Below are 13,562 nucleotides of genomic sequence, written 5' to 3'. Positions count from 1 at the left end.
AGCACAAAAGCGTACAAGCCGACCTCGTCCATTGACTGACAGAGACCGCCGACAGTTTACGAGGGTCGTAATGTGCCATAGGCAGACATCCATCCGGACCATCACACAGGAATTCCAAACTGCATCAGGATCCACTGCAAGTGCTATGAGAGTTAGGTTGGAGGTGAGAAAACTCTGATTTCACGGTCGAGCAGCTGCTCATAAGCCACACATCATGCCGGTAAATGCCACACGACGCCTCACTTGGTGTGAGGAGTGTAAACATTGGACGATTGAACCGTGGAAAAATCGTAAGTGGAGTGACGAATCACAGTACACAATGTGGTGATCGGACGACAGGGTATAGGTATGGCGAACGCCTGGTGAACATCATCTGCCAGCATGTGTAGTGACGACAGTAAAATTTGGAGGCGGTGGTGTTATGGTGTGATTGCGTTTTTCATGGAGGGGGCTTGCACACCGTGTTGTTGTGTGTGGCACTATCACAGCACAGGCCTACACTGATATTTTAAACACCTTCTTGCTTCCCACTGTTGAAGAGCAATTTGAGGATGGCGATTGCATCTTTCAACACGATTGAGTACTTCTTCATAGTGCACAGCCTGTGGCGGAGTGGTTGCACAACAATAACATCGCTGTAATGGACGGGCCTGCACAGAGTCCCGACCTGAATCCTGCAGAACACCTTTGGGATGTTTTGGAACGCCGACTTCCTGCCAGGCCTAACCGACCGACATCGATACCTCTCCTAAATGCAGCACTCCATGAAGAATGGGCTGCCATTCCCCAAGAAATCTTCCATCACCTGATCGAACATATGCCTCTGAGGGTGGGAGCTGTCATCACGGCTAAGCATGGGGGAATATTATATTGAATTCCAGCATTACCGATGGGGGGCGCCACGAACTTTTAAGTCATTTTCACAGCTAGGTGTCCGGATACTTTTGATCACATAGTGTATCAGGAGAGATTTGCAAAAAAATGAGCCCACTTATCACTACAACATTGTACCACCTCTGGCTCGGATGCACGCACAGATTCGTTTGGGAAGGAGGTCGTAGAGCAGCTGTATTCACTCCCGAGGCAAGCTGGCTCACAACTGTTGTAACTGAGCCCCGATATCTTGGACACTGGCACTGGGACAGAGTTTATGTCCAATCTGGTCCCACACATTCTATCAGGGACAGACTTGGGGATCTTACAGGCCACAAGTGTATCTCAACATCATGTAGGTAGTTCACAGACACAAATGCCACATGTTGAGGAGCACTCTCCTGTTGAAAAATAAAACCAAAATACTGTCACTTGTGAGGTAACGTATGAGGATGCAGGATGTCCATGGCACACCACTATGCCAGTATAGTTCCCTCAATCACTGCCAGCCAGAATCTGAAATCGTAACTAATGGCTCTCCCCATCGTGAACACAGCAGAAAACAACTGTGCCTCTCCAAGAATAGCACCCCTACCCGAGTCACTAACATACTTGCCGACAGACGTCATCTGGGGTAAGGCAGAACAGCGATTCGTCATCTGACACTGTGTGATGCCATTCGTCAGCGATCTGTGCTGCCCGGCTGGTGCCACTCCGAATGCTGCTCTCTACAAATGGGGGCAGTAATTTCCTGGTCCAGCTATTGCCAGTCTTTGACTAACAGTGCAGGATGATGCAGATGTTATTTGTTCTCAGGTGGCAGGCAGAGATTTCGAGGGATTACAGTGTGGTCAGTGCACAAAACAGCGATCCTTTGTTGTGCGACAAGTGGAGCACACCTGAAGGTGTATCTGTAAAAAACTTCATGAGCTAAGCCACCATTTGCAACAAACTGTCTAGCTATATATGGCATAGTTCCTTACAAATAAATTTTTGTAATCATGGAAAGACATCATGTTCATACTGTATAATATGTAATTCATGCGAAAAAAATCACATATTGTATCAAAAAGGTAAGATTCAAAAAATATAAACATTATTAATTTCAGGTAAGAAGATTAATTTCCTTATTGTGAGAAGACTGTTGCAAAGTCATAAATGCACGATAAAATCAGTTATTACTGAAATTACAACAAGGAGAAGAAAAAACAGTCCAAAATTGTGTAGTCACTATGACCGCACAACTCAGTTACAGTTTTGTCTCGGTATATCTTTGTCAGTGTAAGATTTATCTCTGTTTGAGTCAGTCTTTGTAACTGTGTCTGTCTTGCATCTGAAGAGAGTAAAAGGAAAAGTTTGAAGCAAATGGTGACAAGCCATAAGAAACAGTAATTCTCTGAAACGTTAATCCTGTACCGAAGTTGAGTATTAATCAAAACTGTAATAATTTTGTATTATTTGTTTAACACTGCCAACGCCAAAGCTAGCACATGGAGTTAAGAAATGGGTTTTGAACCACAAAAATCAAATGCTGATCTTATTTTTGTATTAAATTTTGGATGATTTAATGAAGGTTTAGGAATGTTGTAACACCTGGAAAGAAGACAGTTACTCACATTCCGAAGAGGGGCAGAGGGATGTCGAGCTGCTGCAGGTGCTGGTGCAGCTGCGGGTCCTTGGGCGCCAGCAGCCGGTCGCGGATCCAGTTCAGCTGCGCCACCACCTCGTTCTCCGACCTCCCGCTGCCTCCCTGCACAGCCGGCATACGCCGCCTCGTAAGTACACTCGGGAAGACAGTTCACGAGCACTAATTTACACATTTTGCCATTAAAATTTAATTTACATAGATTTGAAAAATAAAATGTCAAAAACCAATATGTACTCTGATATGTTGTTCTGAGTACACAAAATGAGTTGCTGGAGTAATTACTTAAATCTGAAGATTATCCAGAGTGATCAAAACATGTAATAACTTAAAGAAAGTATGCAACTGAGACAGAACAATAAATGAAAATTATCTTAAATATCTACTAGTATGCTGTTGCTCAGTTCTCTCAAGATGATTATGCCGATTACAGTGAGATAAATTGTGTGTTTCAGAATTTATGGAAACTGAACCACTAAGGGGATAAAATAGTGCATGAATGTTTTTTCAAAAATAAATCATTATAACCATTATTAAAGATACATCTAAGAAAATTGGTGTTTGACTTCTTGGTTAGGATTAAAAAAATACGTTGTAGTGTTTTTGGAAATTGAACGCCCTTAGGGAGAGGAATAGGGGACAAAAAGTATTATGGAATCATTTCATTATGAAAACATTTTAAAGCTAAAACTATGAAAATTTTCATTTGGCTACTCTGTTACAAAAATACGTTTCACTGTTTTTGGAAACTGCATCTCCCAAGGGGTAAAATGAGGATGAAAAATTTTATGGAAATACTTCATCGTATTTAACATTTTTTGAACCTAAATCTACGAAAATTGATATTTCATTCCTCAGATATAAAAAAATGTGAGTTAAAGGTTAAAAGTTTCTGTGGAAATATCACCACAGGAGCACAACAGAATCGCCTTTTGGTGAGAAGTACATTTGGAAAATATCATACTTCTATGTCCTTAATGAGCATGAAAAGTTTAGAAGTTGTTGCAATTTACAAACATAAAAATTTGATAAAAAAAGGAAAAAAAAAAAAACCACCTTCGGTGACCATATAGTGCACCCAAATAAAGCGACCAGTACTAAGCTAGTAAAATAAATGGAGACGGAAGTCTCTCCTCCTTGTCCCATCCAGTAAGTTACGCGACTCTGAATTTAGGCAATTATTCCATAGCTCTTCCCACTTCCTAAATCTCACCAGTCCTTTCTCTCCATCTGTCTTCCTTTCTCTTCACCTCAGCTGCAGGAGAAGCAGCCAATGACTCGCAAAGCTTGTGCATTTCCATATATTGTGTGTGTTTGCTCTCCTGCCACCACTTGATAATTAGATTTTTTTACCTATCTATATTATAAAACAATGTCCCCAATACATAAGAAAGCACAGTTAGTTACCTTTTACACACTTAGAATGGAGAATACAGTTATTTGATCTCATTCTGTAAAACAGATGCTCTATGCCAGCTACAAACACACACTTTCCCACTTGATCATTACAGCCTTCTACATACATCCACTCAATTGTTTGTAGTATTTCTCTGCAATTTCCAAGAGCTTGTCGCTAGATGGTAGCATCAGACAGATACGGGATATAGACGTCTCAACGCTCAAAACTGCATATTACTTTAGTATCCCATCAATGACAAAAGGGTTAAGAACACAGCTCACAAGGAGACCTGATTGGAAATGGTTATGTTCAGTTACTTGGAAACCATTTGAAGCCTTTCATGGACTTCATGTTCCCAGACAATGATGGATTTTTTTTATGGACAACAATGCATGACGTCAACGGGCCACAACTGTTCTGGACTGGTTTGAAGAACATACTGGACAATTCGGGTGAATGATTTGGCCATCCAGATTGTGTAATGTGAATCCCACTGAACATTTATGGGACACAACTGAGAGGTCAGTTCTTGCACAAAATCCTGCACCGGCAACACTTTTGTAATTATGGACAGCTATACAGGAAGCATGGCTGCATATTTCTGCAGGGGACTTCCGACAACTTGCTGAGTCTGTGCCAATAGACTTGCTGCACTACACCAGGCAACAGGAGATCAAACACAATATTAGGAGGTATCCCATGACTTTTGTCACCTCAGTGTACAGCCAGTTCTTGTTTTTATTTAGAGAAAGAAAAAGGTAATCGAAAAAATTGTCATGACTTCTGAAAACATGTCTCTAGTTAACACACACACACACACACACACACACACACACACACACACACACACACACACACACACACACCACAACCAATGACAGAATACTTCTGCAATGTTGCAAGCTCTACAGTGACAAGAATCAAATAAATTTAAATTCAAATGTTGAAAAGTGTAAAAAAAGCCAGCATCAATGCAAATGTACAACACTACTGTAGTTTGTACCTAAAAGTACATCTTGCCACGTAAGGGTATCACAAGCTCTGCCAATGAATGGGCAAGATTAAAACTGACTACACTGATTGCCACTTTGCCTAGCATATTTCTGAAGTAAAAAATTCATTCCCTATCGCAGTTTAAACCCTACTGCAAGTTTTATGTAAGAAAAGGGAGGTACTGTGGGACTGAGACACAATAAGTTAAATGACTTAGCACAACACCTTTCTGGAGCAACCCTTTTTCTCAACAGGGCATCATCATAACGGAATGAGGAAGAACGTTACCATTAAACATCCCATTGACAACTAGGTCATTATGGATGGAGCACAAACTCTGATTTGGTAAGGCAGGGGAATGAAATTGGTCAAGCCCTTTCAAAGGAATCGTTGAAGCATTTGCCTTAAGTTATTTTTGGAAATCATGGAAAACTTAAATCAGGAAGACCGGATGTCGATTTGAACAGTCATCTTCCCGAATGTGAATACAGAGTACTAACCACTGTGCCACTTTGCTCGGTCCTGTGTGTCATTATGTAGAGGTTACAGTCGCCAGCTAGCAACGTGGGAGTCACTGGTCAGACACCACCAACTATGATTTCGTTTAAAATTTTGAGACAGAATTGCTGTCTGCCTCAATTTGTCCTCACAATCAACAGCTTCCTCTCATCCTAGGGTCTGAGTGACCTGCCCTTCGTTTATAACCTTTCCCAACCAATCCCTCTTTCCTTCTCCAACGAACTAATAGTTTCCCAACCTAAGACAGTTTTGTGCACATTAATAAAGCTTTTGCCTGCTGAAGGAGGGAAGAGGAGATGTGTTTAATGTCCCGTCGACAACGAGGTCATTAGAGACGGAGCAAAAGCTCGGATTAGGGAAGGATGGGGAAGGGTAATCGGCTGTCCCCTTTCAAAGGAATCATCCCGCCATTTGCCTGAAACGATTTACGGAAATCACGGGAAACCTAAATCAGGATGGCCAGAGATGGATTTGAACCATCGTCCTCCCGAATGCGAGTCCAGTGTGCTAACCACCGCGCCACCCTGCTCAGTTTTGCCTGCTGAAGTTAAAACCATCCTTTCATGGAGTGTGAAAACACATGGGGACATGGAGCTGCTGACGCCACAGTACCAAATTTCACATTTCACAACATTGCGGAGTGTGAAATGAAGAATCTGTCGTGTCATATTTTTGCCTCGTGGAGAGGAACGTGGCCAGTGAGATGCGTCAATCTTTCTACTTCACAGGCAGAACTTAGTATCTCCCATGTTGAACTGAGTTAAACTCTGTACTTGGTGGGTTTTCTTTTTATCATAGAGTATGTGGTACGAATGTAAGCTGTCTCGATGCATTAGCATATAGCCAAAACGCGTCATTTTAGCAAGTTTTTTGTAACGAAATGATACGAAACTCCTTATTGGTAGATAAAGGCTTCCTGTATTAGATGTTTTTACTATTATAACTTGTGTGTTGTGAAAGTATACCATTTCAATGCTATAACACAAGGATGACCTATTAAAAACACATCATTTTGATGCAGCTGTCATGGATAAATATCAAATAATGACATATGTAGATACAGTCTTTACACAGACTATATATCAAATATGGAGGCATGGCTGCCATGTCGAAGCCGTAGCTTAGTTGACAGCATCATGAACTGTGAAGAGAAAGGTGTCCACCTCCCAAAATTTCTTTCTTTCTTTTCGACTTTTATGTTCTAAAAGATTCTGGGCAGTCATCAACTTAATAAAAGTACTACCTGCAGTAGTCTATATTGAGGGGGGGGAGGGGGGGGGGATGGTGAGACGGGGGTAGAGACGGGGGTAGAGATGGGGGGAGAGACGGGGGTAGAGATGGGGGGAGAGACGGGGGGAGAGGGAAAGAGGGGGGAGACGGGGGAGATACGGGGGAGATACGGGGGGAAGAGGGGGAAAGGGGGAGGGGGAAGAGGGGGAAGAGGGGGGAGAGGGGGGGAGAGGAGGGGAGAGGGGGGGAGAGGGGGGGAGAGGGGGGGAGAGGGGGAGAGGGGGGGAGAGGGGGGGAGAGGGGGGAGAGGGGGGAGAGGGGGGAGAGGGGGGAGAGGGTGGGAGAGGGGGGGAGAGGGGGGGAGAGGGGGGGAGAGGGGGGGAGAGGGGGGAGAGGGGGGAGAGGGGGGAGAGGGGGGGAGAGGGGGGAGAGGGGGGAGAGGGGGGAGAGGGGGGAGAGGGGGGAGAGGGGGGAGAGGGATGAGGTTTGCTTCCATACGGTGTGTGGTGGTAGAAAAGGCGAACACTTCTGATACCACCCAAGCCTCACATCATCTTGCTTCAGACAACAAATATAAACTGCCTCACCACTGAAGTATGGCCACATCACAATCAAGAGGAGAGCATTTATTGCAGTGTTGCTGTTCACTGTTATTCAAAGCAAGTCATCCCTTTGGAAAATTAAATATTGTCAGCTGTTGGTGGATAGTACAGGGGAGATGTGTAGGATGGTTCATAACTTGGCCAGCTTCCAACATGATGTGCGCCATAGTTCTTGTGAGCAATCCCGCTCTCTTAACTGGTGCTGGATTTCCGATTCTACATAAAAACAATTAGGTTAGGTTTTAGGTTTACACAGACTTACATCATTGAATATGGAGAACTTACTTTCCTCGCTATATCTACTTTACTCACTTTTACAAAATACCGCCTCACGATATCATTCAGGCATGCATTTGTAATGTCCGTGCTGTAAGTTAATGGTGCTAAAACAAATGCTGTAGCACACTTCCATGCACAACGGCACATGAAAGTACCATCTGTGCAGCTATACAAAACAAAAAATGGGTGTTTACGAGGAAAGAAAGTTCTGCACAGTCCAGATTTTGCTGTCACAGACACAGCACCCCACATTCAACAAGATGGAGTAAATCGAAGTCTTACATCAGGAGACGGAGTCTGCAGGTTTGCCGGAAAGTAGCCAGTCGCCGTCGGGGTCAAGTCATTTATCCGGTAACAGGAAGCAATTCCACCGATTATTCTACTGAAGATGGCACTGTGGGCAAACAAAAGACATGAACAAACAATGAAAGAATGTTTAACATATATTTACTGAGAGTAGCTATGAACCAGACATTCTCAACCCTACGTGCTTCAGACTGTACCCAAATAGGCTCTGTCAGCAATAATACTATTCTCGTCAAGGGAACAATATGACCGTCACTTACAGCAAAATCCATTCACAGCTTGGATTGCCGTGAGCTGAGAGTAGGGAAGAGACAATGACCCAGAAGCTCATTCTCTGTCTCTGTCACTCACACAGTGCAAAATTCCGCTTTGTTACAACATTACCTTATAGATTGTGTAAGGGTTGTGGGAAGTAATGTTAAAAGTATAGAAGCTGAAGTTGCTTGTGAGCAGATAGAATAGTCAGCATGTAATGAAAATAATTTGAACAGGGAAAGTGATTACTGGTCTCTGTTGACCCTTTGCTGCAGGGAAGTGAGAGTGCACGTAGTGAATGAAAAAACAGTGATAGTGAGACCAATGGATTTACCCAGTGAAATCATAAAAATTTAATGGAGATGTTAGAAGTCAACAGCATCCAACTGGCACGGCAGTAATTATATCTCAGTTTAGTAGTAGTAGTAGTAGTAGTAGTAGTACTACAATTGACAGGGAGGTCACGCCTACAGTTAAATATCAAACAGTGCGATAATCACTATATGGAAATGGGCTCATACCTCATATTTTATAGGTACTAGAAGGGTAAGGTGAAGAGTTTTGGTTAGCCCTTGGCTAGGGAAAACTTGTATACCTAACAGAAAGATTGTCTTGCTCTAACTATCCTACAGTACAAGGTCAAAGAATAACTATTACACACACTTCCTCCAGCTCCAACAAATGAACCAAATTGGTTGGTTCTTTTTGGATTATATGTGGTCTATGGTGTTCCTCAAGGAGCTTATGAAGGCACCTTTTAGTTCATGGGCAGTTCTGGAGAAAACTCAAAAAACCTGGTTTTTGGGTGCCAAAACTGAGCTGCGGGCTCAAGATGACTTTGCACAGTAAATGGTTGTCATTTTTACAATATATCCCTTAGATCCTGATCTCTAGCAATGTCGAAAATTTTCCTTTATCTTTATCCCTTTCAGAGATATGGCTGTTCAAAGTTACCCTACTTCAACCTATTACATACACACATAAAATTCGGTATGAAGTGAAATCTAAATAATAAATAAGCACAGAAAATTGCTTGATTTGTAGTGGTATATTCTCAAGACATTTATCTAGTCGAGTACCAGCTACCTCATTGTACCTCCTTTAGCACCTTTAAAAATTCCCAAAAATTTTAAGATGTAAATATATTTGTGCTTTTTTATGCTGATTGAGAAGGAGGCAGTGGCAGAGGAGAAGAGACAGAAAAGTAATAAGTACTGGAAAACTGTCGACAGTGGTTGCGATATAGAAAAAGGGAGAGAGACAATGGCAGTGTGATAGAGAGGGGACACTGTGGCAGTGGAACATAGCTACCAGTGACAGAACAGTGCTACAAAAAGAGTGAAGGGGACAGTGCCAGTGAGAGAAGGAGAAAGTGCAAGTGGGTGAGAGCCACTGATAATGAGTCAATGACAATGAGGAAGAGAGATTGATAGTGAGAAGAGCCACCAGCAGTGGGAATGAATGAATGAGATAGTAACAGCAAGAGGGAGACGGTGACAGTAAGAGGTGACAGTAGCAGTAGTAGACGGAACGAAGGAGACTGTGGCTGTGAGACAGGAGACGGTGACACAGACACAAAGACATAATAACAATGAGCTGGGATCAATAAGAGAGAGAGAGAGAGAGAGAGAGAGAGAAGGCATGTGGGAGTGGATGGGAATGAGCAAAGGACTTTGGGTGTGGGTAAGTTACAATTAGGGGAGCTTGTCGGTGTGTTGCATGTTAAAAACAGTGCAAATATGTTCACATGCCAAGTTGTAGTAGTAGTATGGTATTCTGCCTTATGGCAGGTCCTGTCACGGGTAAAGCCTCTCCGCTTTTGTGAAATTTTTAAAGGTGCTAAGAAACGTAGAGTGAGGTAGCTGGTACCAACTTTTCAGTCAGAGTCTGTTACACAGGAAGATATTAGCCTTTTCTCCTCCTCTGATAGCAGTTTTGCACTTTTCTGCAGTTATCATTTATTTGTAAATGTGACTATTAAGTTAATAAAAAAAGTGCTACCCCAAGAACAAAATACAGTACTTCTCCTGACACATGTCTACTAAACACAAGATCTTTTAAGCTCCATAACAGAATACTTTTCTGAAAAAATTTCATTTTCCAACACACTGATCTTGAAAGTTAACAACATGACATCTGAATGATTTTGCTGTGCTTGTAACAACCTGATGCCTGTAGTTTAAAGCATCTGTTGGTCTGACTTAGCAAGTTTAGTACAAGGTGCAACACCTCTTTCTGAGATGTGTGAGGCCTGTCTGATGTAGCCGATAAAAACATTGGTTGGAGTGGGGTAAAAAGATAGCTGGCATCTGCAAAGGTTATGAAGAAAACATGTTTAACAGCGATGAGACTACTCTGTTCTTTCGAGCTCTACCCAGTAAGACAATGGCCTCCAGAGATAAAAAATGAGTGAGAAAAAAAAATATTGAAAGAAAGACTTGCTGTCTGACTGTGTGCAAATATGACAGGTGAATTTGAAAAACCTGCAGCACCAGGCAAGGCCTAAAGATTTTAACTGGTTTGGCTTGAATCAATTGAGCAAGGATGGTAGTAGTCAAAATGTTGCAGCTGGATGACAGGGAAATAACGAATAACTCGTTATTGGCATTTGACTGGAAAATTGGAAAGAAGAACAGAAAGTGATTCTTCATTTCTGGACAATGCTACATTACACTATAATGCCCACTCCATGCACTTTTGTTGTGTGCAATTGAATCTTTATATCTCACAAGTTATTTCTTCTAAAATCCCAAATTGCTAATCTGCACCACTGAAAATTAAAAACCTGATACTTATTTCTTAATTTTTGTTGTTTGTATTAGAATTTACCTCCCCCCATGAACCATGGACCTTGCCGTTGGTGGGGAGGCTTGCGTGCCTCAACGATACAGATAGCCGTACCGTAGGTGCAACCACAACGGTGGGGTATCTGTTGAGAGGCCAGACAAACGTGTGGTTCCTGTAGAGGAGGAGCAGCTTTGTCAGTAGTCGCAGGGGCAACAGTCTGGATGATTGACTGATCTGGCCTTGTAACATAACCAAAATGGCCTTGCTGTTCTGGTACTGCGAACGGCTGAAAGCAAGGGGAAACTACAGCCATAATTTTTTCCGAGGGCATGCAGCTTTACTGTATGATTAAATGATTATGGCGTCCTCTTGGGTAAAATATTCCGGAGGTAAAATAGTTCCCTATTCGGATCTCCGGGCGGCGACTACTCAAGAGGACGTCGTTATCAGGAGAAAGAAAACTGGCGTTCTACGGATCGGAGCGTACAATGTCAGATCCCTTAATCGGGCAGGTAGGTTAGAAAATTTAAAAAGGGAAATGGATAGGTTAAAGTTAGATATAGTGGGAATTAGTGAAGTTCGGTGGCAGGAGGAACAAGACTTCTGGTCAGGTGAATACAGAGTTATAAATACAAAATCAAATAGGGGTAATGCAGGAGTAGGTTTAATAATGAATAAAAAAAATAGGAGTGCGGGTATGCTACTACAAACAGCATAGTGAACGTATTATTGTGGCCAAGATAGACACGAAGCCCACGCCTACTACAGTAGTACAAGTTTATATGCCAACTAGCTCTGCAGGTGACGAAGAAATTGATGAAATGTATGATGAGATAAAAGAAATTATTCAGGTAGTGAAGGGAGACGAAAATTTAATAGTCATGGTCACTGGAATTCGTCAGTAGGAAAAGGAAGAGAAGGAAACATAGTAGGTGAATATGGATTGGGGCTAAGAAATGAAAGAGGAAGCCGCCTGATAGAATTTTGCGCAGAGCATAACTTAATCATAGCTAATACTTGGTTTAAGAATCATGAAAGAAGGTTGTATACATGGAAGAACCCTGGAGATACTAAAAGGTATCAAATAGATTATATAATGGTAAGACAAAGATTTAGGAACCAGGTTTTAAATTGTAACACATTTCCAGGGGCAGATGTGAGCTCTGACCACAATCTATTAGTTATGAACTGTAGATTAAAACTGAAGAAACTGCAAAAAGGTGGGAATTTAAGGAGATGGGACCTGGATAAACTGAAAGAACCAGAGATTGTACAGAGTTTCAGGGAGAGCATAAGGGAACAATTGACAGGAATGGGAGAAAGAAATACATTAGAAGAAGAATGGGTAGCTTTGAGGGATGAAATAGTGAAGGCAGCAGAGAAACGAATAGGTAAAAAGACGAGGGCTAGTAGAAACCTTTGGGTAACAGAAGAAATATTGAATTAAATTGATGAAAGGAGAAAATATAAAAATGCAGTAAATGAAGCAGGCAAAAAGGAATACAAACGTCTCAAAAATGATATCAACAGGAAGTGCAAAATGGCTAGGCAGGGATGGCTAGAGGACAAATAAAAGGATGTAGAGGCTTATCTCACTAGGGGTAAGATTGATACTGCCTACAGGAAAATTAAAGAGACCTTTGGAGAAAGGAGAACCACTTGCATGAATATCAAGAGCTCAGATGGAAACCCAGTTCTAAGCAAAGAAGGGAAAGCAGAAAGGTGGAAGGAGTATATAGAGGGCCTATACAAGGGCGATGTACTTGAGGACAATATTATGGAAATGGAAGAGGATGTAGAAGAAGATGAAATGGGAGATATAATATTGCGTGAAGAGTTTGACAGAGCACTGAAAGACCTGAGTCGAAACAAGGCCCCGGGAGTAGACAACATTCCATTAGAACTACTGACAACCTTGGAGGAGCCAGTCCTGACAAAACTCTACCATCTGGTGAGCAAGATGTCTGAGACAGGCGAAATACCCTCAGACTTCAAGAAGAATATAGTAATCCCAATCCCAAAGAAGCAGGTGATGACAGATGTGAAAATCACCGAACTATCAGTTTAAAAGTCACAGCTGCAAAATACTAACGCAAATTCTTTACAGACGAATGGAAAAACTGATAGAAGCCGACCTCGGGGAAGATCAGTTTGGATTCCGTAGAAATGTTGGAACACGTGAGGCAATACTGACCCTACGACTTATCTTAGAAGAAAGATTAAGGAAAGGAAAAACCTACGTTTCTAGCATTTGTAGACTTAGAGAAAGCTTTTGACAATGTTGATTGAAATACTCTCTTTCAAATTCTGAAGGTGGCAGGGGTAAAATACAGAGATCGAAAGGCTATTTACAATTTGTACAGAAAGCAGGTGGCAGTTATAAGAGTCGAGGGGTATGAAAGGGAAGCAGTGGTTGGGAAGGGAGTGAGACAGGGTTGTAGCCTATCCCCGATGTTATTCAATCTGTATATTGAGCAAGCAATAAAGGAAACAAAAGAAAAGTTCGGAGTAGGTATTAAAATCCATGGAGAAGAAATAAAAACTTTGAGGTTCGCCGATGACATTGTAATTCTGTCAGAGACAGCAAAGGACTTGGAAGAGCAGTTGAATGGAATGGACAGTGTCTTGAAAGGAGGGTATAGGATGAACATCATCAAAAGCAAAACGAGGATAA

General features: G+C 42.0%; 1 protein-coding gene across 1 annotated transcript in view; it reads right to left on the bottom strand.

Moving 5' to 3' along the window:
- Positions 1-13,562, bottom strand: part of LOC126428049 (TBC1 domain family member 5) — a 164,373-nt gene that overhangs the window by 87,670 nt on the left and 63,141 nt on the right. Inside the window, exons 7-8 of the mRNA XM_050089926.1 lie at positions 7,823-7,934; positions 2,490-2,623 (exon numbers count right to left, since the gene is read on the bottom strand). Of these exons, the coding sequence (XP_049945883.1) occupies positions 2,490-2,623; positions 7,823-7,934 (246 nt within the window). The remainder of the gene's footprint in view (positions 1-2,489; positions 2,624-7,822; positions 7,935-13,562) is intronic.

This window comes from Schistocerca serialis, chromosome 12 (genome assembly GCF_023864345.2).
Source record: "Schistocerca serialis cubense isolate TAMUIC-IGC-003099 chromosome 12, iqSchSeri2.2, whole genome shotgun sequence".
Lineage (NCBI taxonomy): Eukaryota > Metazoa > Arthropoda > Insecta > Orthoptera > Acrididae > Schistocerca > Schistocerca serialis.
This window is presented reverse-complemented; position numbering and strand designations above follow the sequence as displayed.